Here is a 25,331-nt window from a genome sequence, read left to right as displayed (position 1 = left end):
TAAATATGTTTGTGAAAATTTTTTAAATTGTGAATTTTAAGATTTTCTGTCAACCTGAATTTGCAACTTATTTGTACATTGTAGTTTCTGCCCATTGAGGAGAATATGTTTTTGAGGACGTTGTTCACAGCATCACACAGTGTCCCTTTTATGAGGACCCATGGGAGAAATTTCTCTCAGGTCTCAGTACCAGAAAAAGCTGTACTTCTCCTGAGCAACTGGTTTGTTTTTATTTTATGGACACTGAGAATCTTTGTCTCCCCCTTTGCTTTGGCCACTAAGAAGCTCAGAACTGAATTTGTGGCCTACCTTTAGCAATTGTACAGGATTTTATGGCATGCATTTATGTACTAATTTTACTTGCTAGCTTTATCCTATGTTCTTACTTTTATTTACTCTGACTTCTTCATTTATTTATATCCTGTTTTTATACAAAAATATATATCTATATCTATATATATCTCTCTATATATCTTCACCTTTTTTACATAATATGACTGAATGTGCTGGGTGTGTATATGTGAAAGTATATATTTATATACATTTGCACACATATGTATATGTGTGATTGTGTACGTATATAAATGAACAGCTTCAAATACTTTGCAGAAAATGGGATATAAATAAATAGTGCAAGAATACTTGTATTACTAATTTCAGTCTTTAATCAGTGAAGAAAGTCTGTGATTGCTTTTAAATGACTAATCTTTTTGCAACAAAATAACCATGCTTTTGGATCAGCATAATTAGTTTTATAAATTCCGTCTGAAGGATGATTTTTGTCTCTTTTGTTTGTTTGTTTTAGAAAAGGGAGGCACTTATGTTTGAAAAAGATTGTGCCACTAAACTAAAGGAGAAGCAGCTCTTTAAGATATTTCCAGCCCTTAACCAAAATTTTCTGGTGGACATTTTCAAGGACCACAAGTGAGTGATAGGATTATCTGTAGGTTCTATTATGATGTCATTGAAAGCATATCATTTTAACTTTTCTGATAACAAATCATACAGGCATAATATACCGTTTAAGTGAAATGTACATAATATAGAAAGTGAGCAGGTCTTGGCAATTGGTTCATGGTCCACTGACGTGTATGTGCTTACATGTATCTGTTTGCTTTTGTGTCTATATATAAATATATATTTCACCAAAAATAGGTTGTTTCATATACTGTTTTGTAGTTTTGTTCGTATTTATCTTTCTAATCAGTTCTTAGTAATTCACTTTTTTTTAAGTCCGTAGAGTATTCCATAGTAATCTTAAAGTGTTTTTTAAGGATTTATGTATTTATTTATTTTCGATTCTAATGGCCATCTTTATTATAAAAATCCATATGTAAAATGTATTCTTTCAGTCTTTTCAACTTTTCTTTTTTTACAAAAACAAAAAAGGCACATAAAAAACCTTGCCTGTTGTCGTTCCCATAGATAGATGTTTTCCCCCCAAAAGTACTATAATTTGAACACACTCCTCTTTATGGGCTTTTTGACTGTGAGAAAAATTGGAAACCACGTTGCGCACTAAGCCTCCTTGAACATACATTTTTGCACACATGGATGAATGCTATTGTACGCTAGTTCCTAAATGAAGTTGCTGGTTCAGAGTGTGCGCATTGAAAAGTTTTACAGCTAATGCCAATTATTTTTTATAGAGGCTTTCTGTATTAGTTATATGTACTGATAGTGTAACCCTCCCTGGATATTAAGAATCTTTAAAATTTTTGCTATCCCAATGGGTAAAATAGTTCATTGTTGTTTAAATTTTAGTTTTCTTTTTTTAAAATTAATCAATTTTTGAGAGAGCGAGCACAAGCAGGGGGAGGGGTGGAAGGAGAAGCGGACTCCCCGCTGAGCAGGGAGCCCAGTGCAGGACTTGATTCCAGGACCCTGAAGATCATGACCCGAGCTGACGGCAGATGCTTAACCGACTAAGCCACCCAGGCGCCCCAAGAGATGTTTTAAATAGATGGCTTTTTATAATCGTTTCAGAATCTAATAGATTTTTTTCTTTAGTTTATTAGTGTATTTTAATCACAATACTGGATTTCTAGAATAAAACCTACTTTATCTTCAGATTTTTGTTTTTCATTTTTTCCTTTTTTAAAAAAGTTTATTTATTAATTTATTTTAAGTAATCTTTACACCCAGTGTGGGCCTCGAACTCACGACACCAAAATCAAGAATCACATGCTCTACTCACTGTGCGAGCCAGGCACCGTGCATTTTTTTTTTTTTTCTTTAAATGCAGTGTAGGAATTGATTTCAAGATTTTTGCAACAGTAATTAAATGAGTTTGGTCTGTGATTTTCTGTTCTTGTGCTACCTTTGTCAGATTTTGGTTTCAGGGTTTTATTTGGCATTAGGCTTAATAAAATAATTTGGAAAGACTGCCATTTTTCTCTCTACTCTGGAAAGTTTAAGTAAATTAGTACCTTGAAAGTTCTGGAGTTGTGCCTTTTCAGAGAGAAGGTCTTTAGAATCTTTCACTATCCTTTTAAGGTTATTGCTTTATTCAGATTGCTTTTTTCATGAATCTTTTCTGGTAGTTTGTCTGCTAGAAAATCAGTTTTACCTTAATTTTCAAGTTTATTATTGTTAAGTTATATATAATATTCTTCGATAATTAAAAACATTATTTTGTATTTGGTTGTATCCCTTTTTCCTTTCCTGATGTTTTTTTCTCTGGGTTCTATTTTTGCTCTTTATCAGATTGGCCCTTTTTAAAGAATAAGCTCTTGGTTTATTGATCTGTGTTCTCTAGTCATTTACTTTTGTTTTTAATTTTGGTGATTCTTTTCTGTTTTTGATAGTTCCTTTCTCTTAAAATTTGTTGATGTATTTTCAGCTGTTTGGTTAGTTTATTTCCTTTTAGTCTTTAGTAAATACATTTAAAGGCATGAATTTTTCTTTGTATAGTGTATATAATATTTTGATTTTGATATGTAGTATTTTCATTTTATTTCATTATTTTTTTCTTTTTTCCTTTTTTTTTTTTAAGATTTTATTTATTTGTCAGAGAGAGAGCGAGCACAAGCAGGGGTATGGCAGGCAGAGGGAGAAGCAGGCTCCATACTGAGCAAGGAGCTTGATGCAGGACTTGATCCCAGGACCCTGGGATCATAACCTGAGCTGAAGACAGTCATTAAACTGACTGAACCACCCAGGCGTCCCTCATTTTCATTATTTAAAAAATAATCTCTAATTCAGGTTGATTTTCTCATTTACCCAAAAGTTTTTAATATTTTTTTTTAAGAGTGTTTAATTTTCTAAATGGTTTGATGGCTTTGGTGGTAGGTGGAGTTAGGATTATTGTTTATTTTGTTTTGTTGTATTGAGGTACAAGAATGTGGCCTAAAGAGTTCTTTTTAGAATTGAAGATTTTCTTCGTGGTTTATACATGATCAGTTTTTACAGATATTACATGAAAGTACTTTTGAAAAAGAATATTCTCTAAGTATGTGGAGTTCTAAACATGTCACTTAAATCAAGTTTTTAAGGGTATTATTCCAATAAACAATTTCCCTATTTATTTTTGCTACCTAACCGGCTGTTTTGTTAGAGCTATGTGTTAAAATCTCCCAAGGGTATGGAGATTAGGGGTGTGGCAATGTGTATGGCAACTCTCTCTTATGAATCTGGCCTGATGGTAAACAACTCAGAGTTGTGGTTCCCCAGGCAAGGTAAGGGGGACTGAGTGAGTCCTTCCTGGGGATGCCCAGAGTGATGGGGTCAGTCAGGCCCTTCAGGGTAGGTGGTCAGTTGTCTCCGTTTGTTCGCCAGCAGCTGGATAATTTTTTCAGTTAGCAGTAGCTTCACCTTTACCTTTCAGAAGGGTAGGTGGGTTCAGTTACTGATTATATATATGCCTGTGGTGTCATCTTCCAGGGCCATCCTCCTCTAACACCATCAGTGGTGGACACTGTCTTCCAGCCCCATGAGTAAGCAAGCCTGTGATTTTAAGGGCTATTTAGGATGGGATTTGCTGGTAGCTTCCGGCCCCTAGGAACCTCTCTTTGTTGAGCATATCTGAGGCAGCAATATCAGAGGGCTGACGTGGTAGTCCAAAATAGTTCTCCATCAAGGGTTGTCTACTGAATTGAAGAACAGTAAAATATCACAGTACTTTCAATCACTGTTTATCACATTTCACACATACTCCTTTGTGGTCAGCTCTTCTTTATGTAGTCACTGGAAGAGATCAGAAGCATACATAGCCTTGAAATAATAGCAGTATAAAGTCATATATAATTTGCTTTGGAATGAGTTTCTTTAGAAATTGGATCATGAGTGTTTCAAGTCTTTATCAGTTTGTAGAATTTGATATTACATATAAAATCACCATGAAAATATGCCTGAATAATTAGGGGTGAGAGGTAAGATAGTGGTTTACTTTTTCCTTTCTATATCCCTGCTTAGAATTTCTTTGTCTAGAACCTTATGGTTTAACTAAAAAGTGAAATTTGACACAATAAAAATGTTGGTTTAAAGATACATCGTCTGTGTTTGATGTTTGAAGGAAACTGAGACCATGTGTTAACCCAACAAGGGACCTAAGAAGTATAGGTGATGAGATGAAAGTAAGATTTGTTGTGGATAATCTACCTGGAATAAAAGATCAGGAAATGAATTCATTGTCAATATGTTACCTTTTGGTCTTCATTTACAGAAATTAGTTTTTGAGAGCTTATTATTTAATAGTTTCCTTCTGGTCATTCTTGAGTCTTTGAGATGCATAATGAGCATATAATGTCAATGTTTAAAGCTTCAAAGTAAACCAGTTTTTCATATTCTTCTGAAATGTTTGAAGGATTGCTTATGTTACTGTTTTCCTATAACTTTTATTTTTTTAAGTAACATTATATATATTTGTAACTTTCTACAGCTATTCATTAGAACACACAGTTCAGTTTCTAAACTGTGTTCTTGAAGGAGACCCTGTAAAAACAGTTGTAGCACAAGAGTTTGTTCACCCAAATGAGAATGTCACTTCTCATACTACACAGAAATCTAAGGAGAAAAAGGTATAGAGTTATTTATTTTTGCTATAATGGTAAATAATTGTATATGAAACTGTAATTGGTTTGTTGATACAATTTTATGATTATTTCTCATTATTTTAACTAGATTGGAAATTTAACCACCAATAGTATATTTGGTTTAGGATATCTGTTTGCTCAAAATAATGAATTTATAGCTGATTATGTTTTTTTCTTCAATGTCATTGTATATGGCAAGCATTTGAATTTCTGTAACTTTTTTTGTATAGGCTCTTTACAGTAGAGTATGAGGCTTAATCGAATAGCAGTGGGGTGGTAATATGGTGGGGTTTAGGTGTAAATATGTTAAATATGTGGGCAGAAATTTTTCCATTTGAGAAACTGCCAAACTTTTTTGCCAAAGTGGCTGTACCACTTTATGTTCCCACCACTATGTATGAGGATTATAATTTATCCACATCGTTTCTGACACTTGTTAGTATCTGCCTTTTTGCTTATAGCCATCCTAGTGGGTGTGAAGTTGTCTTAAGGGTAGCCGAGATTTGTTTTAATCAGGTATGGTAAGATACTGAGACATGGAAATGTCATGAAGGAAGAAATTTATTATACTCAACAGATCTCTAGAACCGGGAGGCATGCCTTGCCACCCAGGGCCACATGGAGAGGCACCAGAGTCAGTCAGGAGACAGAGCAGAGGGGAATGTGGGCAAGAGCCTTTTTTGCGGTTTCTGTGGAGAGGGGAATGGGTAAGGCAGGGCAAGCAGGTTTAGGATTGGCTAGTTCGAACAGTTGCAGCAGGCTCTGGAGCGTAGGAACTATCCCTGGTTTTCTGCTGTCTGGTGTGGGTGATTAGGCAATGTAGATGGTGGCCCTGAGCGTGAGAACCCCATGAAGAAAGTGGTTGAGAATAGGGCTTGAGATCGGTTTACATCTGTAAGGTATGGTAGCAGATGAGTTGTTCGCTCTCTCTAGGAATTAGCCAGCCCCAGGGTTGGGGGTACTGTCTCCCCAAGGGTTAACAAAGACCCAGATGTCAAAGCATCAGGAGACAGGAAATAAATGGTTCATAAAGACGTGGTTATCTCATTGTTATTTTGATCTGCATTTCCCTGATGAGTGGTGATGTTGAGCACTTTTTCATGTGCTTATTGGTCATTTGTATATCTTCTTTGAAGAAATGTCTATTTGCATTCTTTGCCCATTAAAAATGTTTTCTTTATTCTTTTTTTTTTTTAAGGATTTATTTATTTATTTGAAAGAGAGAGAGTATGCATGTGTGTGAGCGGGGAGCAGGGGAGGGGCAGAGGGAAAGAACTCCCTGCTGAGTGGGGAGTCCTACATGGGCTCCATCTCATGACCTTGAGATCATGACGCAAGCCTAAATCAAGAGTCTGGTGTTCAACTGACTGAGCCACCCAGATGCCCCTTAAAAATGTTTGTTCTTGAGTTATAGGAGTTCTTTTTATATTCTAGATACATGTCACTTATCAGACATGTGATTTGCAAAATTTTCTCCCATTCTGAGAGTTGTCTTTTTATTTTTTTTTGATGGTGCCTTTCATTTGAAGCACAGAAGTTTTAATTTTGCTGATGTACAATTTATCTTTTCTCTTTGGTGGCTTGTACTTTTGGTGTCCTATTTAAGAAACTGTTGCTTAATCCAAGGTCATGAGGTTTTTTTGTTTTTTATGTTCTATATTTTGTTATTTTTTTGGTTTTTGTTTTTATGTTTTCTTCTAAAATTTTATAATTTTAGTGCTTACATTTAGATCTTTGATCCATTTTGAGTTAATTCATGTATATGGTATGAGATAGGGGTCCAAGGTCATATCCAGTTGTCACAGAACCACTTATTGGAAAGACTGTTCTTGCCCCACTGAATTTTCTTAGCACCCTTGTCGAAAATGAGTTGACTGTAAGTTTATTGCTAGACTGTCAGTTCTGTTCCATTGATCTATATGTCTGTCATTATACCAGTACCACACTGCCTTGATTATTGTAGCTTTGTAGTAAGTTTTGAAATTGGGAAGTGTGAGTTTCCAACTATGATTGTTTTGCTTCTTCTGGTCCCTTTGCAGTTCCATGTGAATTTGGGATCAGCTTGCCAATTTCTGTAGAGAAGCTCACTGGAAATTTTTTTTAAGTTTATTTATTTATTTATTTTAATAATCTCTACAACTAACCTGGTACTCGAACTCACAGCCACAACTCCAGGATCAAGAGTCACATGCTCTTCTGACTGAGCCAGCCAAGTGCCTCAAAGCCAGCTGGAATTTTTATGTGGAGTGTCTTGAGTCTGTAGACCAACTTGAGATGTATTGGCATCTTAACAGTATTGCCTTCCAGTTCATGAATGTCAATTTAGTTAGGTCTTAATTTCTTCAAGAGTACTTTGTAGTTTTGAGTGTTAAGCATGTCTTTTGTTAAATTTGTTTCTGAGTTACTTTATTCTTTTTGATGCTATTATAAATGAAATTGTTTTATTTTTGGATTGAACATTGCAAATGCATAGAAATACAATTGATTTTATATATCAATTTTGTATTAACTTTAGGCTTTTTTTTTACAAACCTTCATTATCCTGCTCTTCTTGCTTATTAATTAAGACCACCAGGGATAACTTGTATCCTCCCTTTTTTCTTTGACTATTTCACCATCACTTTGTTCACATATAGGACTCAGTTAATTCTTGTATTCGTATGATCTGTTAGTGCTGTACAGGCCTATTATCTCCTGATAATAGAGCAAGGCAATGGGATCATTATGGTGATAGAGGAGGTAATGGGGAGAAGGTGTGCTTGCTCAAAATGGGAGATGATTGGAACATGTTCAGATAAGAAAAGGAGATTTTTATGAGTTATGTAAACCTTGGCCAAAATGTAGACTTAAGTTATTCTGGAAATTATTCTTAGCCTTTTTCACAAAACATAGGCAGATATCATAACACTGGTAAAAAAATATTTTAAGATTTGTGAGTCGAATATTCTGTCTTTGATATTGACCCTAAGGGAACACAGATATTAAAGGGGGGTATCATGGTACCAGTAATATTTTGATTTACCTATTTTTGAGAAACTTGCATTTTAAAACTGTGTTTTGTTAGTTACTACTATTTTTTCCTTTAGCCTTTAATAAAATTTACAAGTTTGTTACCATGGGAATAGCTTTGGTATTATAGTACATCATACTTTCAAGAGAATAAGTGACACTAATTAGGTGAATTCTTAGGAAGCATATATTTCACTTGGCCCTCATTAATGGGGTTATAATAATAAACCACATCACTATGAAATGGATATAAAAATAAATCATGGTTTTATTTTGAAAGAGAGTAGCTATTTGAGAAAGCATTTCTCATTATATACTGTTTTTTTCTTTTTTAAGAATCAGTAATGAAGGGTCTCTTCCCAGAGAACCAAATGTGATTTGCATTTTTTAGTATGAGCATCAACAGAGACTCTAATGCTATGAAATATTTATGTTCATACTGTTAAGCACTGTGGCTTTTCAAAAGTCATAGAAAGCATTTTTATTATCCCCTCCTTGCAAAATATTTGATTTTTATGAGATACAAACCGTATACTCATAGAATATTTAAACATTAATATGAAACAAGCTTGTGATTAAGTACTGGTGAGAGTGACAGAAGGATGTAGGTCTATGAATATTCTTACGTGAAAGAGGCTTGTATTCTTTCATAAAATAGGTTGGGTATTTGTTGCAAAAGTAAATCAACTGTATATATTTACAGATTCTTTTTTTAAAGATTTATTTATTTGAGAGAGATCATGAGCAGGTGGAGGGGCAGAGGGGGAGGGAGAAGCAGACTCCCCACTGAGTGCAGAGCCCAACTTGGGGCTCAATTCCAGGACTGTGAGATTATGACCAGAGCCGAAGTCAGCCACTTAACTGACTGAGCCACCCAGGTGCTCCTATTTACAAATTTTTGACTTTGGTAATGAGTTAGGAGTATGGTGATACCTTTATTTTATTCTTTAACTCGTTTTAAACTTCTAGAATTCTAGGGGTTGAATAAACAAATGTAATGAGTAGAAAGATTATACAATCAACTATCATATATTAGACCAGTTTTTTCCCCCAGCCTTATGTGACTTCGGGACTCAACTCACAGGCAGGAAATTTGAAGAAATGGCCAATTAGTGATATATGTGTTATATAATACATAAGTATAATTCTAATGTAATATTTAATATATATCAAATGATATTACCTTAAAAAAATTAAAGTGGCATTTTATTAAAGATTGTATTGTTAGAGTACATTATAATTATAATCTTTGGTAATATTTCTAAGTTAATGACAATTTTCAGCTTTTAGGAATTTAACAGCCTACACTATTTAATTTACTTTCAATTAATTTTATCAGAAAAGCATGATTTGTTTAAGAAATTGAAGATTTTATTTTTGGAGGAATTTTGGGATTGAGGTTTCATAAAACGTTCATTAAGTTACTTGGTATGGCACCTGATATTTGGAATTCTTTTGAACTTTTAAGAAAATCCACTTAAATCCTAATGATTAATCCCCACTCCCACCCCCCAGTGACATGCTAAGAAATATATCAGACTGCTGTTTGCAAGCAGTTTTCTGCAAATGGCACTTTAGGAGTGGGATAAATGAAAAAACAAATTGGATATAGAAGTCACTATATTTTGCTGTTTTTAAAACACCAACTTTTGATATTTTAGAGACATCTTCAGAAACGTGCAATTTTCTATTTGGTGGGGAGTATTGAGGCATAATTATTTTCCTTACTTTGTGTTTTAGAGTTACTTTTGCTTGTTTAAGGGTCCATTTTGGATAGCAGTTACTTGATTGATGATTTTTCAAAAAGCTCAAAAGTCAACACTTCCATAGTGGCTAGTTGGTAGTAGTCAGCTGATTGAAAACTGCCCCATAAACCTACTTATGATTTTTTACTATGAGCTATGGACATTGCATATGCCCTTCTATTTTATTATTTTTTTATTTCTTAAAAGATTTTATTTATTGGTCAGAGAGAGTGTGCGTGCATGCACAAGCAGGGGGAATGGCAGGTAGAGGGAGAAGCAGGCTCGCCATTGAGCAAGGAGCCTGACGTGGGACTCTATCTCAGGACCCTGGGATTGTGACCTGAGCCGAAGGCAGATGTGTAACTGACTGAGCCACCCAGGCGTCCCTGCCTTTCTGTTTTAAAAGTAATATTATTTAATTATTTTACTGATTGTTTTTTAAAACATATAAATTGAAATATGCCATTATTAACCTTCAATGACTGGACTCTTTGGGTTTACAAACTAAAATTTGGAAAATTTTGCATTAGTTAAATGAGTTTTATTCTTTGAATATCTTGTGTTTTCTTTTTTGGTTTGATTTTGTGACCTAGTTATATTTTGATAATTTTAGAGAAACTTTCAACATCTTTTAAGATAGGAGTGGTTAAAGAAGAGGTACCTCGTACCATGAAAAAGTTAATGTAGTCGCTAAATGCATGACTTACTATGTAGACTCTGGGGAGAGTCTTCTTCCCTGAGAAGAAAGGTAAAAAATAGGGACGCCTGGGTGGCTCAGTGGGTTAAGTGTCTGTCTTTGGCTCAGGTCATGATCCCACGGTCCCGGGATCTAGCCCCACATTGGGCTCTCTGCTCAGTGGGGAGCCTGCTTCTCCCTCTCCCTCTGCCACTCCCCCTGCTTGTGCTCTCTTGCTTTCTCTCTCTGTCAAATAAAATCTCAAAAAAAAAAAGAAAAAGAAAAGAAAAAGTCAAAAATAGTGCAGCCCAATTTTCATATACATCTTCTGAAGGAAAAGCCCATATTTTTCTACTCTTTTTGTATTTTATTTATTGTATAATATCTTACAGGCAAAGAAATCAAAAGAGACTGAAGATATACCAAGCGAACCATCTTTCCAGGATTTTGAGTACCCAGAGTATAATGACTACAGGGCAGAGGCTTTCCTGCACCAACAGAAGAGGATGGAATGCTACAGCAAAGCAAAAGAAGCTTATCGGATGGGGAAAAAACACGTTGCCACGTTTTATGCCCAACAGGTAAAGAGGAAAACTGATTTTATCTTTCTTTGTCACTTACGATGTCCGAATAATCTTAAAGCAGGTAATACCCTTATTGTGACTAGATTAAGTTATTCTGGAGAATGTAGATTATATAAATGACATAAGCTATCTAATATATAAGAAATGTGTGGTTCTGAGAATTACCTCTTCTTTGAAATGCTCTTTTTCTATGGTTGCTTTTGCATTTATGGCTTACATGAATTACAGTTTATTCTGACAGTCCATATTTTCTTTTAGGATAAATTCTGTTATTTAGTACTACTTGTAAACAGATACAGGTTTTCTGAAGGAAAGACAACAGAATGTTAATATTGACCATCTCAGGGTGGAATTACAGGGGACTCGTGCTTTCTATCATGTTTGAATTTTTAGTACTGTATCACTTTTATGGTCAGAAAAAGAGTTGCATTAATATCTTCCAGGGAAGTAAAATTTTGACTCGGGCTTATTGGACATGGTATGACAAGAAACCTGTCTGATTTCCTTTTTAGCTTTGTGGTTCCATATGGCTTGCTTTTTGTAATTGAGTGGAGAAAGGTCCCAAACTGTTATAACCCTGTGAGCCCCAATAACATACCTTGAGGGATGGCTTTAGGGGTAACCACAAGGTGTTGAATGAGATCAGGATTATCGAAGGATGAACTAATGGATTCCTTCTTGAAATAGGTGATGTTTATTTAAGTCTTCCTCTTCTATGATTTTTGGATCAGGAAATATGTTAGAAATGATGATTTAGTGTTTTAAGAACTATGTTATTAATTCACCAAAATTCACCTAAATTTTGGTGCATTCTTGCATATTAGTACGTTGCATTATTTAAAATTTTTGATTTGTTGTTCCTTTTTTTGTTCTACCTTTTATTTGGGGCACTGTTTGTTTCCTCATTTGCCTTCTAAGTAGCAAATTGCAAAAGTGTTTACTGGTGATCTGTTTATAATAAAAGGGTAGTCTCCATGAGCAGAAGATGAAAGAAGCCAATCACCTTGCTGCCGTGGAGATTTTTGAGAAAGTCAATGCCTCCCTGCTGCCACAGAATGTTTTAGATCTCCATGGGCTGCATGTGGATGAAGCTATAGAACATTTGATGACAGTTTTACAGCAGAAAACTGAAGGTAGGACTTGTGGTAATGACAGATTTTTAATAGAAAATAAGTTCTTGCTTATATTGGTAAACGTGCCAATTCAGGAGAATCTGAATTTGCAGGCTGAGGATATCTATGTCACATTTATAGATGTTTGTATTAGGTTCATTCTTCAAGGGAAAACAGTTCTCACTGGCATGGTCATTAACATTTTCTTCTTATTTCCCTATTTCGTATTTGTTTGTTTCAAGTTTTTATTTAAATTCTCGTTAGGTAACTCCCTATTTCAGTTATATTTGTATTCCTTTGCCATATTTGTTAAAGGGAGGGCATGGTATAATCTGTGAATCCTCTGTGACTTATAAATGGCTCCTTTCAGGAATATCACACTTCTTTGTTCAGTAGACATTTATTAAAGCTAATAGATGTTTATTGGATGTCCGTTCAATAGGTGTTCAATAAAATGCAGAAGTAAATAAGGTGATAGGATTTTTACAGAATTATCACAGAAGGTAGGCTTTCTGAGTGTTTGCATTATGGCGGTGCTCCTTTTCTCCCTTTCTGCTTGTATTTTGTCTTTGCAGGTCAAGGAAGGGCCACTACCTGTCTCTTCTCTAAGTTCTACCTCTTCCAGGGGCTTTGGATGAGGATCTTTCCCCATCCAATATCATGTACTTCATATGCATTAAAGTATCTTGTTTCTTTTTCATTATCAGATGTTAGCATTTAGAAAAATTCGATCTGTTTTAGTTACTTCAGACTCCAATACTAGAAGTCATCTTCTTTTACCACTACTAGAGTATTTTTGAATTCTCAATTTGGCTTTTTCTTTATCTGCCATTTTATTGTGGAGACATGGAGTCCCATGCCTCAGCTGTGACCTCGTAGTTCCATAACCCTGCCCTGTCACTGACAGCTATAGTGTTCTGGTTAATTTATACATATATAAATTATATATGTAATATGTGTGTAGGGAGGCTTTGTACTATACTTTATACAGGTTTACCAATTCAACATGTATCATTTGCAATCAATTAAATATTTGATTAAATATGATTAATTAAAGGTTGGAAATTCATCTGTTTACCTTAAAAACCATGTTGAAAAGCTCACAGTAATCTAATAAAATACCTGTGTACTCATGAATCCAAGTAACAAGTGATAACATCTTACCATGTATGCTTTATATTTTATTTTTACTCTTCCCTTTGTAGTCTTTCAAGTTATTTTTGAGATTTTTTTTTTTTAAGTAATCTTTACACCCAGTGTGAGGCTTAAACCCACAGCTCTGAGGTCAAGAGTCGGCATGCTCTACTGACTGAGCCAGCCAGGTGCCCCTATTCTTCCCAATCATTTTCTCTTTCTTCCTTCTTTTTCTAGTGGAAATCAACATCTTTCACTTTGGTTCCTGTCTAGTTTTTAAAATACCTTTACTATATGTACATTCATCAATTATCAGTCTGTAGTATTTCTTTTGTGAATTTTAAAAAATGAATGTACAAGGTTTCACAATATACCTTCAACCAAACTGTTTATTTTCACCCAATATAGTTTTCAAGATATACTCATGTTGATGGTATTGTGTTTTTATTGTGACTGCTGTACGGTATTCTGTGAGTGCATCATAATGTATCCATTCCTCTACTCAGAGACGTTTAGTTCTAATGTCACAGTGAGCTTTACTTTCCATATCAACATGTATACTCTTATTGCTATCTTTTTTCCTGGCTTTTTATATTGAAAAATTAAGAACCCGTAGAGAAGTTGAAATAATCATATAATAAACATCCCTATATCTTTTACCTAGATTGACCAGTTGTTAACCTTTGGCCTCATTTGCTTAATCTGTTTAAAATTGCTTTTTGCTGAACCATTTGAAAATAAGTTGTTAAATATCGTGGTACTTACCTCTAAATACCTCAGCATGTTTATCTCTTGAGAACAAATCCATTCTTCTACATAATCACAGTACCATTGTTACTTTTAAGGTATTTAACATTGTTATAATAATATTGTCTAACATACGGGGCACATTCACATTTCTCCAGCTGTATGGAAATGACTGTGCCATTTTTTCCCCCCTCAAGCGAGGATCCAGTCAAACATCATATATATGTTCCAGTTGGTTGCCCCATGTCTGTAGCCTCCAGTAATATAGAAATAGTTTGGGGCACCTGGCTGGCTCAGTCAGTGGAGCATATGACTCTTATCTCAGGGTCGTGAGTTCAAGTTCCACATTGGGTGTAGAGATTATTACTTAAGAAAAAATAGTAATAGTTCTCTGCCTATATTTTGTCTTCTATGTTGTTGACATTTTGAAGACTCCCAGCTTTTGGTAGATTGACCTACAGTTTTGTCTGATTCTTTCCTCATGATTAGATTCAGTTAATTTTTTTGGCAAAAATACTACATAGGTGATGTTGAGTCGTCCTTGATGAACACATCAAAAGACATAATATGGTCAGTTTGCCCCATTATTGGTGATGTTAAATTTGATTTCTTAGCTAAGGTGGGACTCTGTTAGATTTCTCTATGTAAATGTACGTTTTCTTTGTAATTAACTAGTAGTTTTTGGCAATTGATAACTTTGCAACTGTGTGAATAACTAACTGTTCTCTTGTAGTATTTCACCTAGTAATTTTAGCATCCATTGACGATCCTTGACTGACTGAATCAATTATTATATTGGTAGTTGCATAATGGTGTTTTATAATTTGTGTTCATTCTGTGTTTTATAATTTGTGTTCATTCTGTGTTTATCAGCAGACATTTTTTTAAAGGTTTTTAAAATTTTGAGAAAGAGAGAAAGAATGAGCAGGAAGCTGAGGCAGAGCGAGAGAGAGAGAAGCAAACACCCTGCTGAGCAGAGAGCCCAACTCGGGGCTTGATCCCAGGACCCGGAGATCATGACCTGAGCCAAAGACAGACGCTTAACTGACTGAGCCAACCAGGCACCCCTATTAGCAGATATTTTTTGATAAAGCAAAGGATCCCCCTCCCCCAGTAGTTTTTTTAAATAGAATTTTGGAAATCTTTGAGAAAATCTAGAAAACAGTAATAATAAAGATTAGAAAAGAAAAAATTTAAGAGAAATTTAACATGGAGAAAAGAAAAACTGTTAGAGAAGTGTTAGAATACTCTGTAAAGGATGAATAAATAATTTACTCAACAAAAATTTTGATTATCTTACATATTCTAGGCATCAAGGATAGAGCAGTTAGACACATGGTCCCTATTTTTATGGAGTTTGCTGTCTAGTAGGGTGGGTGACAGTGAGCAGATAGTTACATAATAATTAGCATCGTGATACAAAAGTACAAGTAGCCGTGTTACATTTAGCATAAACTCCCCAAACCCTGTGTAATCTGTTCTTTGCCTGCATCCCCATTCTCATATTGCGTTTGCTCTTCCTCCTTTTCTGTTTATCTACACTCATTTCTTGACGTCCAGGCTCCCTATTAAAAGCCTCTTGCAGGCAGGACTCTTGCATCACAGTATTTATATAAAAAGCTTATTGTATAGTTGATTATTAAACTCTGTCTTCATGGCCAGGAATTGAGTCAGTAATGATTATTGAACTATCATTGTTGAATTTCATTCAAAACCCCAGAAAAACTTTTAAATAAATGACTGAATAAAGCATAGGTATTCCTTTCATTTTATAGATGAGGAAACTGATGATTTAAAAAGTTTAATAAAATGGAAATAGTTAAGTGTTGGTAAGGATGTGGAGAATTGGAACCCCCCCCCTTTTTTTAAATTTTATTTATTATTTGCCAGAGAGCACAAGCAGGGGGAGCAGCAGGCAGAGGGAGAAGCAGGCTCCCCGCTGAGCAAGGAGCCCGATATGGGACTCAATCCCAGGACCCTGGAATCATGACCTGAGCCGAAGGCAGACACTTAACCAACTGAGCCACCCAGGTGTCCCTGAACCCTTTATGTTACTAGTGGGAATGTTAAATGGTGCAGCCATGGTGGAAAAGGTTGGCATTCCTCAAAAGGTTAAACATAAGAGTTACCGTATAACCCAGCAGTTCTACTTTTAGTTATGTGCACAAGAAAATTGAAAACACAATTCATCCACACACAAACTTGTGCATGAATGTTCACAATAGCCAAAAAGTGGAAACAACCAAATGTCCATCAACTGATGAGAGGACAAACAAAATTTGGTGTGTCTAAACAATGGAATATTATTCAGCCACAAAAAGAAACCAAGTAGCGATACATGCTGCAACATGGATGAGCCTTGTAAACATGCTTTGTGAAAGAAGTCAGGTACAAAAGGGCCACTTTTTATATGATTACCATTCATATAAAATGTTCAGAATAGACAAACCAATAAGACAGAAAGTACATTAGTGGTTGCTGGGGCTAGAAAGTATAGACTGGGGAGTGACTGCTAACACGTACAGAATTTCTTTCTGAGATGATTGAATGTTCTGGCTTTAGTGTTTATGGTTGCATGATATGGTACTATACTAAAAACCACTGAATTGTACATTTTAAAATCCTGAACTTTATGTTATAATAATTGTATCTCAATTAAAAAAATCTTTTTTTTAAGAGTTAAATAACTTGTGTAAGGTGATACTTGGTCAGACCCAAGATACAAACCCTTTGTGAAACCAGACTCATCCTTGTGAGTATTGCCACCTGTGGTAGTCTGTAGGCGCTGTCAGTCACCACCAGATGGTAGTATTGTGAATAGAAATACATCCAGGAGACAATCTGTGGCTCTGCCCTCCATTGCTTTTAGTTGTAAAAGATGATTGTCAAACTTGGGAGTGAACAACAAAAAAGATATTTGGCCTTTATGTGCCTTCTGATTGGAGTATGCATCACCAGCACCTACGAAGTTTTTACTACTTTGTAGGGTTTTATAGGGAACAGAGGAACAGGTTAAATGGTACCATGGCGATGCAATCAACAATATTCAGACTGTGAAAATCTAGGATAAATGATTCAAGTTTTTCAACAAATTGTAAAGAAAAACCCAGGAGGAGGGAGAACATTTAGATTAAAAGTTACTTCAGAAATATACCAACCAAATGCAATGTGTGGACCTGTTTCAACCGTGATTTAAGCAACCACTGTAAAAACATTTTTTTGAGGGAAACTTTTAGCCATTTTTAGAAACATGATATTAAGGAACTATTTTTAAGATATGATGGTGATATTGTGATTTTTTTTAGTCCTTTTTGAAATATGCACTGAAATATTTATAAATGAAATGATAAGAAATCTGAGTTATGCTTAAAAATGAGTTAAATATTTTTTTTTAAAGGTGATAAAATGTTAGGAACAGCCTGAAATTTGGGAATCTTTAAACATATACACTAATTCATTCGACAAACATCCTTTGAATGCCTATTTTTATCTGAGGCATGCAGTTCAACTGTGGAACATTTTCAGAGCAGTGAATTTAGAAATGAGGTGGTATAAATGGCTGCCCTAACTGATAAGGGGAGCAGCAGTGAAGGAGTGATGAGAGTGAATTATGGATAGTTGAGAGATGTGATTTTTTTTTAAAAAGTAAACTCTGTAATAGCACATCCATGAAGAACAGTGTACAAGTAATAATTGTATAGCATAAAAACTTTTTACTAAGTGAATACCCTGTGTAGGCAGCACCCAGGAAAAGTTGAATTTTGAACAAAATATTGCTTGAAGTAATGGGTATGGACTAGAGTAGAAATGGAGATCTTGGAGTGCCTGGGTGGCTCAGTTGGTTAAGCATCTGCCTTTGGCTCAGGTCATGATCCCAGGGTCCTGGGATCAAGCCCTGTGTTGGACTCCCTGCTTAGCGGGGAGTCGGCTTCTCCCTCTCTGTCTCCCTCTGCCCCTCCCTCCCTGCCTTGTTCATAGTCTCTCATATAAATAAATAAAATCTTGAAAAAAAGAAAGAAAGAAATGGAGATCTTAAGCAAAGAAGAAATTAGAAATGCAAGAGCAACATATCCTCTTTAAATTTGAGGCTAAAGATTGCTTTGGAGATAGGAGACTTGAAAAACTTTGTGGATCTACTGGAGTCTCAGGGCAACTTAATGAGCAGAATATAGAATATATTATGTGTATATGTATTTTATGCAAAATTTGTGCTATTTATGACTGAGGAACGAATATTTATTAAATTCATTAAATCAACTCCTATTTAACACTGTTTTTGTTATTTTATTGCCGCTGTTACTAACTTTTTGGGTTTCTACACTTGATTTTCACACAGTCATATCCAGAGCAGGAGTTGTATTCTTATAAGAGGCCTAGGCTCATTTAATATTTAAAAATCATCTCTCTGGAAGTGTTTTTTTTTTTTTCTTTTCTTTTTCTTTTTTTTTATTTATTTTTTTAGTGATCTCTATACCCAACATAGGGCTTGAACTCACAACCCTGAGATCAAGAGTCTCGTGCTCTTCTGACTCAGCCAGCTGGGTGCTCTTGGAAGAGTTTCTTAGCAATTATCTTTAACAGTAAGACTGTATCCCATAGGCTAAGTAACTTGTCCACGCTCATTAGCAGAGCTGCTAATCAGACCAAAGCTGGCTGGCTTCAGAGTATTAAATTACAAGGGTCATTGTGAAGATTCTTAGTAAATTAAGTTGCTTAAAGCAATGCCTGACTCCAAGTATGTAATAACTGTTAGATACCATTAATATTGTTGTCATTACCATTATTTCAGAGAGAAACTCGGGCGCACACGAAATCTCCTTTCCCACAGTTTCCCACGGGGAGGAAGTCTCACTTGTTTTAGGTGGATGAGTTGCTTTGAGGCGTCCATACTGAAACAGTAGAGATGAAACATAGATTTAAAAACCTTAATTTGGGGGCTTTTTGAATTTATAAATCTCTAAATCCCCATCAAAGTAATTTCGTGTGTGTTTGAGTAGTTCAGGTTTGTTTTCTATTGAGAATATAAGGTAAATGAATTTTAACTGTTCCAATTCCTGTTGTAACAGAATTTAAGCAGAATGGTGGTAAGTCCTATCTCTCTGTGATAACGGGGAGAGGAAACCACAGCCAAGGAGGAGTTGCTCGCATTAAACCAGCGGTCATTAAATACCTCACAAGCCATAGCTTCAGGTGAGTATAGGCTTCTGTTATTGATAATGGCAGTTGCCCATATACAGATAGTAAACACTAATAGTATGCTCAGATGATTTATTAAAATAGTTAACTAAATTTAACCATCTGATATTAGCCACAAATTCATGCTTAAATTATGATACAACATTCCCTGCTGGATTTATGATGTTCAGAAAACCTGAAAGGAAAGACAAATGTTTCTTGTTGAAGTAATCACCTGACAAAACTATTTCCATTATAAATTTAAAATCTAACAGAAAGTAGTATAATTTGTGTTTCTTTGATAATGTATTATCCAAGATAATTAGATTATATGTATCATAAAGTTACTATTTATTTATTTGTGGATTTTGGAAGGAATTGGGGGTTTCTGCTAAAATATGATTATAATTTGGATTTTTTAAACTTGAGCAGAAGCACTCCAGTCAATATGAATTTATACATCTTCATAAGTCAAGTGCTGTTAATAATCTTAACTGACAAACATGAAATGCCCTTTTTCATTAAGTGATTATTATTCAATAACAGGAAATGACAAGAAAAGTCCAAGAATAAAGATCTGTTGATGGATAGATTCCCTGAGGATGTTTATCATTAGGTACCAACCTCCCCCTACTTCTACTTTTAGTTAGCGTAGCATATTTTATGCCATGTAATAAAATGTTGTTTGGCTACATTATAGAAAATGGTAGCATTAATTCTGACCATGAAAACAGATGACATTTTAGAGTTTCTGTTACAAAAGGAGTAGTTGGACTAGAACATTATCATGTTGGGATTAATGGTCTATTGTAGAGGCTAGTGTTTTTTAAATTTCACACCGAAGGACTTGGGAAGCATTTCATGGCCTGATGAATCAGACTTACAGATTATGTTAGAGATTTCTTTTTAGTACTCAATGCATAGAAACAATGTAATGCAGACATCATCTTATCCTTCATACAGCGTGCTCTTCTTCATGAAGGTCAAATTCAGGCTGGAGAGTTTTGAAAAATCTTAAATAACTACTAAGTTAGGAGTAGTAACCCCTAGCCTTAGGATTGTTTATTTTTACAATGGATTAAAAGGTACATAAGCATAGATATTGGTCCTGGGTGATTGTCTTAATAAAGGAGAATACTTTGATAGTAAATATTTAGCATAGACACTTGGAATTGATTACATGCATGATATATTCCTTAACCAGTTTGAAATTTTACCTAAAATAACTCTTTTCTCATTTCTGTAGGTTCTCTGAAATTAAACCAGGGTGCTTGAAAGTCATGCTAAAGTAAAATAAACGTCTTTGACTTAGAAGTGTGAAGGTTTGTAGGTTAAAGTTAGTTTTATTTGTGGTAAATTTAGTCAATTTTACTGTAAACGTGTTTATTAGAAATGTCCAGTTATAATAAAAACATTATGATGATGTTTTTCAGAATTCAAGAGAAATTTAATTTTTTACTGAATCAAATGGCAAATATGTTGTCTGTTAAAAATATTAATGAGAATTTTTATTGATTATAAATTGTCTAAGAAAAGTATCAGCTGCAGTTTTAAAGTTTGAAGTACTCTGATTCTTTCTCAGAGAGAAAATGTTACCTTTGTATTAATTGTTGTTTAACATTTAGTAAAATCCTAAAGGCATTTTTGAAAGGTATTTTAAAGTGCTTTGAGACCTGGTTCATACGCATCAAAGCCTTGTATTAAAAGAAGGAGAAGTAGTAGTAGTAGTAGTAGTAGTAGTAGTAGTAGTAATAATAAAAGAAAAGAAATTTAACAAAAACACTTGGATACTTTTTGATTTCAAAACTAAATACAAAAAATCGTTTCACTTTGCCATATCCTACAGGAAGGAAGACATGCCGTTTGCACTTTCTTCTATTTTGTATATGATCTTGATCTCTTACCTTTTGTTCTGTGTGTGTGCATTTTCTAGGAGGAAAGTTGGAGCCTGAGATTATATTACAGTTTTATACCTTCTGTAGGCAGAAAAGTTTTTAGAGAAGGAGAAATGGTTTGATAATCTACCAAGTATTGGTGTCATATAGAACTGCTTCTAGAGCTGTCTGTGTAAATGGTATTTAAGACGGTACTGAAAAGCTATATTTTATATTTGAAGCATATGATTTCTAAACTGCAGTAGGTCAGAGCCCTCTATTAATTTAAAGCAAATAAGACATTTTTGATATAATCTTAAAAGGAATCTTTACAATTTACAAATTTTTTACCTTTGTTTTTAAAATGAACCAACTTTCTGAAGGGAAACTTTCATTGACTTCCTTTTTTGTGTGCGAGCTAAAAAGTCCTGTTAGTATGTCAATTTTAATTTCGTTTACACAAGTTTAGTGTGGTAAAGTATAATTTTCCAACATGAAACAATGGCTTAAATAAATTTGACTTTGGATATGGAGAATACTTCCAACACATGTAATTTAACAAATGGTTGTGTTGCTTTTTGATAAGCTTAAAAATCATTTGGATCAGAAATTACAGGGTTGAGTTGTTACTGAAAGAATCCTGAATTACAGAATGGTTTCCCGAAAGAACAGACATTTTTATGAAAATAAAACTCAAAAACTCGTTTTTATATATCATGAAAGCATGCTTTTAAAAGAGCTGTATCATTAAATTTATTTCCACAAAAATAAAAATATGGTTATTATTTAGTGAGTGGTATTGAAATATTATTCTTATATTTGATAATAATTTGTTAAAAAAAGTGCCAACAGTTTAGCATATGTTTTTTGCAATGTCTAGAAGAGTTGTATACATTAAAAATAAAGCAATTCAAGAACTTATTATAAAACTAAAGTTGTTATTGAAGTAAAATATTTCTACGTATAAATTAATATGATTTAAGAAATGTGAATAGCAATGCTAAAACCTGTAGTTATTTGAGTGTGTGCAGCTGCATCCTTACTTTCCATGTTTTTCTATTTCTTTACCCTGTTTAAAAAAGTGTCGCTTTTGTGCACTTCAGCTAGATTTATTTCAGTGTTGTTATGATTAACGTGGGAGCAATCAAAAAGAACAAGAAGTGAGGTATTTTGTGGGCAGAAACAAATGAAAGAAGCTGTTTTCTGCTGTACCAACCTTAATTTTAGGCTTTTTTTTTTTTGTAAATCTAGGGTATTTTTATTAATCATCATTTATAAGTAGGCAAATTTTGAGCATCTCGTGTTTTTATGAAGTTGTTTAATTCTAAACTGCCTCCCACCCCACTGTCTAGCATAGTTTAAACAACACATAATTATGAAAGAAAATTGTATAGTTGCTCCTTTCTTGTTTTGTCCATTTCTAAATCCTATATGCCAAAGGTTCGGGGATTATCAAATTCTTTTCTTGCTCCTTTCCAAACCTGTGTGTCAAAAGTAAAGACAGCTTGGGGATTTTTGAAGTTTTCAGGTATTGGTATGTTTGTGACTCATTAGAATGGCTCTTTGCAAGTGTATCGATCTTCTAAAAGTGCAACACTTCTGTAGTTTGGAAGGTTTTAGTACCAGTTAGATCTTTTCAGTAGTCTCACCTGTATCGACTAGGAGAAAAAAGAGAACTAATGTGGAAACCACAGGGGAAGTGGGTTGGACTTGAGACACTTTAACAGTATTTTCAATTCATCCACTTCGTTACTTCAACATGAGACTTGGAAGCATGTTGTCTTGGATTTATTGGCTCTTCATATATCTCTATATTATTTTTAAGTTGAGGTTTTATCAATTTATTAGTGTTTCCATACTATTTGCAGTTCTATGGCCTTTAGATATAGGACTTATTATATAGTAGAAATTCTGACTTATACTTTAAAGTGTCTTGTATATTGTAACACATGTTGAGAAGAAAAGCTAAGCAATTCTTCTGTTAGATTGCTCCCAGTCCTTATTTTGGTCTTTCTCTTTTTAAATTCAAGTGTTTTGTGTGCTTAGAAAAAGGACATGTATAATAGAAAGATTGGTTATTTCTGAGCTGGAAATTGGAAACTTTGAGACTCAGGAAATTGCTCTGACAATGTTTTAACTGCTCTCAATTTAAGAAAATGACAAAATGTATAAAAAAGACACAAAAATGTGTGCTGTTTATTCCAAGTGCTTTTTCTAAGTGCTTTTCCATTGTGCAATGAGGTGAAGTTTGGTAATTTTCTGTGTAGTGGTTATTGCTTATTTTTATTTACATGGTAAAGAAAACAGATTTAAATGTTTGTGTGGCCAGAAAAGTGTCATTTAAAAGGTAAAGTAAATTTATGTAGAATGTATGTCAATGGTGCTTATTTTTAAAATGTAATTCAAGTTTACATATTACTTAATGCCTCTATGGAATTTAGTAGAGAAATGAGGCTGGAATCCCGAAGAGCCTTTTGTAACATTATATAATGACAAATTTTATTATTTTCTTTAGAGTTGAGCAGTTGACTTTTACGGTCCAAATGATGAACCTGTTATTAACAAATGATTGAATTAACCGTGAAACTTCTCATTAAAATGTAATATTGCAGCTATCAGTTGGAGAGTCTATTACAAGATTTTCAGACAGTATATCAGAAATGAAATGTTTTTATTTGTACTATAAAGAATATGTAATTTTGCTGTTAACTCTGTACTTTTTTATTGAAAATGTTTTATAACTTTGCTTTAAAAATTTCTTATGAAACCATTTGCAAATTACATACTTAATTTAATAAAATACTTTAGCCACAGTCCAGTGTGAGGAAGTCCTTCATTTGATGTGGTAGGGCTAGTGGTTTAAATGTTAAAATATGTCTTTATGAGTAACATCGTAATTTCGTCATAAGAATTTTATTTCTGTACCACAACTTGTATTCTTAAGTTATTTTGCTATAGCAAACCGGGGTCCAGTTTTGAACTAGATAAATGGATTAGCTAGGTTTATTTTTTTCATACCTTTGTATCTTTTGACTGATGGCAAAATTAAGAATTGTGGCTCCAAGAAACTCAAGTTAATACTTTAATTAATATTAAAGACCGTTGAACTTTCACTCCAAAGCAGAACAATTCGCTCATTTAGCAAGGACTTCAAAGTATCTATTCAACAAGTACTTATTGAACACTTGTTACTGGGGATACAATCTGAGACAGAGTTTATATCCACAGGTATCTTATAATTCTCATCAACTATCTGTGTGTAGTTTATACGATGAAACATTTCCATATATGTTATATTTTAAGGCTCAAGAGAATCCTATTACCCAGTGTACAAAGCCTTAGAGAAGTTGACTCATTTGCTCATTAAGGGCAGAGGTAAGACTTGAACCTGGGTTCTCTGACTCCCACTATAGAGCAATTATATTTTTCATAAAAATAAGAATAGTTACGTGAAATGAAATAATATCCTATTATCCCCAACTAAGAGAGATGTGGCTCCACAGTATATGTCTTTGAAAAACTGCCATTTATAAATCTGCCTTTCTCCTTTATACAAAGGAAACGGTGGTATCATGGGGTTTTCCCCAATGACAAAGCTAAAAGCTTATTTCTCTCTTCGTATAAAATTCCAGAGATAGAGACTGCAGGACCGATGGCTGTACTCTTTTCCATGAAGTTTTTGGAGATCGAGGATCCTTTTATTTTAGCTCACCACTCATCATACCCAGCGTGTGGTCCTCGATTCCTAAACCAGGGTGGGTAGCGAGAGCTTTAATAATCACATCTGCATTCTGTTCGAGGAAGGACAAAGAAGAAAGGAGCAATGGGCAAATGCCAGTGATCTTTTGTAGAAGATTTTTGGAAGTTGCCATACAACACTTCCATTTACATCTTACTGGCTGGAACTTAGTCATGTGGTCACATCTAGCTGTAAGAGAGGCTGAGAAATTGTCTTTATTTCAGTCTATATGTTCAGCTAAAATTAGGGCATTCTGTTGGAGGAAAGAGAATGTGTATTAGGGAAATTCGTAGCAGTTTCTGCCACATCATTTTTGATCGTTGGATGCAAATAATGTGAAAATCAGTTCTTGATGCTTTCCTTCAACATATCTTTGTTGATGATTACCCTGTGCTAGGGATAATAAAAAGGAAATCACAGTTCTATGTATTTTAACTTAAATATTCAAAAGATATCACTAACCAAACATGGCTGATTAGGGTGGTGGTTCCTGAAGGTTTGAG

The 25,331-nt window shown here is 34.3% G+C and overlaps 1 protein-coding gene across 1 annotated transcript in view; it reads left to right on the top strand.

Annotated features, from left to right (window-relative positions):
* The window catches only part of N4BP2 (NEDD4 binding protein 2), an 86,370-nt gene that overhangs the window by 58,638 nt on the left and 2,401 nt on the right, over positions 1–25,331 (top strand). The window contains exons 14-19 of the mRNA XM_040625114.1: positions 806–924; positions 4,880–5,018; positions 10,856–11,044; positions 12,012–12,180; positions 19,107–19,230; positions 24,722–24,844. Coding sequence (XP_040481048.1) covers positions 806–924; positions 4,880–5,018; positions 10,856–11,044; positions 12,012–12,180; positions 19,107–19,230; positions 24,722–24,844 — 863 coding nt within the window. The remainder of the gene's footprint in view (positions 1–805; positions 925–4,879; positions 5,019–10,855; positions 11,045–12,011; positions 12,181–19,106; positions 19,231–24,721; positions 24,845–25,331) is intronic.

This window comes from Ursus maritimus, unplaced genomic scaffold, assembly GCF_017311325.1.
Source record: "Ursus maritimus isolate PB19 unplaced genomic scaffold, ASM1731132v1 scaffold_8, whole genome shotgun sequence".
In the NCBI taxonomy this organism is placed as follows: Eukaryota; Metazoa; Chordata; class Mammalia; order Carnivora; family Ursidae; genus Ursus; species Ursus maritimus.
Note: the sequence above shows the minus strand (reverse complement) of the source record. Positions and strands in the feature narration are given on the sequence as shown.